Source organism: Cariama cristata, unplaced genomic scaffold (genome assembly GCF_000690535.1).
Source record: "Cariama cristata isolate BGI_N322 unplaced genomic scaffold, ASM69053v1 scaffold28006, whole genome shotgun sequence".
Lineage (NCBI taxonomy): Eukaryota > Metazoa > Chordata > Aves > Cariamiformes > Cariamidae > Cariama > Cariama cristata.
Window position 1 is genome coordinate 8,524 of NW_009624265.1, and position 2,429 is coordinate 10,952.

The 2,429-nt window shown below is 54.3% G+C and overlaps 1 protein-coding gene across 1 annotated transcript in view; it reads right to left on the minus strand.

Annotated features, from left to right (window-relative positions):
• Window positions 1–1,928: 1,928 nt before the first annotated feature.
• Window positions 1,929–2,429, minus strand: part of PGLS (6-phosphogluconolactonase) — a gene marked incomplete at its 5' end in the record, with an annotated part of 998 nt that continues 497 nt past the window's right edge. Inside the window, 2 exons of the mRNA XM_009703114.1 lie at window positions 1,929–2,066; window positions 2,219–2,359. Of these exons, the coding sequence (XP_009701416.1) occupies window positions 1,929–2,066; window positions 2,219–2,359 (279 nt within the window). The remainder of the gene's footprint in view (window positions 2,067–2,218; window positions 2,360–2,429) is intronic.

Here is a 2,429-nt window from a genome sequence, read left to right on the forward strand (position 1 = left end):
ATCCCAGGGTTTTGCGCTACTTCAGTCTCTTCACTCGCCCACGCATCCCATTTCCATCCTAAAAATAATTACCGGTTAATTACCGCGCAACTATTCAAGACAACTCCGCCCGCTTCATCTCCCCCCTCTCGCTACCGGTCGCAGCAGACGCCCCACAACAGCGCGAAGGGGCGAGGAATTTGGGAACGACGCAGGAGCGACCGAGCGGGATACAGCGAGGGGCTTTTTTCTGAGTTATTTCCAAATTTGAGAGCGCGTTGTGGAAACGGCCCCACTCGCTGCTGCGCTCTGCACCTGCTCGCGCTTCCCCACCCGAGCTGAACGACATCTGCCCTTTTTACCGTTACGCGATCCACAGGGTTTCGACACCCTTCGCGCCCCACGGCTTGCGCAGAAACAGGAAACTCTGAGCAGAAATATCCAGCGCTTTCATCCGCCCCGGCGCTGGTCAGAAACGCCCAAACGCTTTTTTAGAAAAAGCCATAAAGCCGGATAGAAAAAAGGTTTCGGGATTGCCGGGGTAACGCAGCGTTGCCACGCATGAGAGACGCAGGTTTCCACAGCCACGGCACCACGGACCGGCTGCAGGAAAATTTACCACCGCGCGTTTTTGGGCTCACATTTGCCAAAACCATGGCGTTAAAACTTTTGTTTGTTGGGGAACTGCGCATACTACTTTAAATCTGCGTTAGATTTTAGTTTCAGAGTCTCATCCACGCGCGACTGCTTTGCATTGCGTTTTTAAGACGCCGAGCTCAGCCGCTGGGCAGATACGAATGCAATTTTAGTTACGTTCATAATTAACTCACAAATCTTGACGCTTTCTGTCCAGATCTCCTTAAAACTGGTTTTAGAGATCCCACCAACAGACACCAACCAGTCCTCCTTCGCAGCTCTCCCCAAAATCCCTACCCGCCCCCAGCAAGGCCGCGCTAGAGACGACCACGGATGGCAGGGATGACCCAAAACCCCCAGAACTTCGCCGACGAAGGCTGAATCGCTCGTGCTCTAGCGGGCAGCAACTCTGTGGCTCTGAAAGATGCTGTCAAGGGATGGCAGTGCCGCGTATCGCAGGTTCGGGGCTTTTACGCCCCAAGTCCCACCCGGTTTCTGCGCAGCACCCCTGTAAAAATCCACATCTGGCCCAGGAACCTCAATTCTTGCTGTTTTTCTGTTGTGTTTTTTTTTTTTCCGAGATCTGGCAGGGAAACGCTGCGCTTCCTAGAGCGTAAAAGTCATCTGCTTTTGCCAACTCGGCTTCTTCATCCGTCGACACGGGAACGCCGCGCTCTTCCCGCTGCACCAACAGACACCGTGCAATCTCAAAGCGTTCTTCACCACCGAAAGCCGAAACCTCACGGCTACGCAGGCAGGAACGTGAAAAAACAGGTAGGGAGGAGTCACCGACGCCAACTTTTAGGCAAGAACTAAATCCCAGTTAAAGCCAGGATTAACAAAGACCAATCCAACAAACCAGCAAGGGAAAGCGAGCGTCCGTCCGTCCTCTCACCACCGACACGGCAGCACCCCGAACCCCACGTCTGCTCCGCGAGTCCCTCATTTTCGTGGCCGAAGCGTGGCCAGGTGGACAAAGAACCAGGAGCAGCAGAGCTGAAATCCGTCCGTTTAATCTCGCGCACCCCTTTCGCGTCACAGCGACCAAAACGAACCACGCCACGCCGTCACCGCGCGGCAATTCCAACCTAGCACCCAGCCCCCAACGAACCGAAGGAATTACTACGTGCAAATTCGTGTCGGCAAAGCACCGTTTGTTCCAGAAAAAGGAAAAAAAAAATATATAATTAAGTGCATTTTGTGCCACAACCGAGTGCTACGATCGAAGGTGGCGTTCTTCACCTGGAATGTCACGCAGCCGGCGCTGCGGTTACAGCTACCCAACCCCCCGGAAACCTGACCGGCGGTCGGCTCTACAAGATGGAATGTTTCTCCACTGGGACGGTCAGCTCCGTGGCCGCCGACTCATCCAGGAACCAGCGCAGCTGCCCGGAGCGAGGCCGGACGCGAGCGGCAGGAAGGGGGTTTTCCTCGTCGCCTTCCAAAATGCGCTGTCGGGAGAGAGGAAACGGCACCTCAGCCCAGCGGCCGGCAAAAAGGAACCTCAAACTGCGCCTAAAACGATCTGGAGGTTAACCGAAACCGCCACGAGTGCCAATTCCTTGGAATTTTGTGAGGAAAACGAAGGATTTGGAGTCCAAACCTTTAAAACAGCAGCTTTGCCTTCCCCCGTCGCCACAAACACAACCATCCGCGCCGCGTTCAGCACCGGCAGAGTTAACGTTATTCGCTCTGGTGGCGGCTTCGGGGAGTCAGTGATAGCAGCGACTATTTTCTCTTTTTCCTATCGGAGTGAAAAAAGATGTGAAAAGGGGGGGAAAAAAAAACCAAACCAAAGCAAAGCAGGGGAGCAA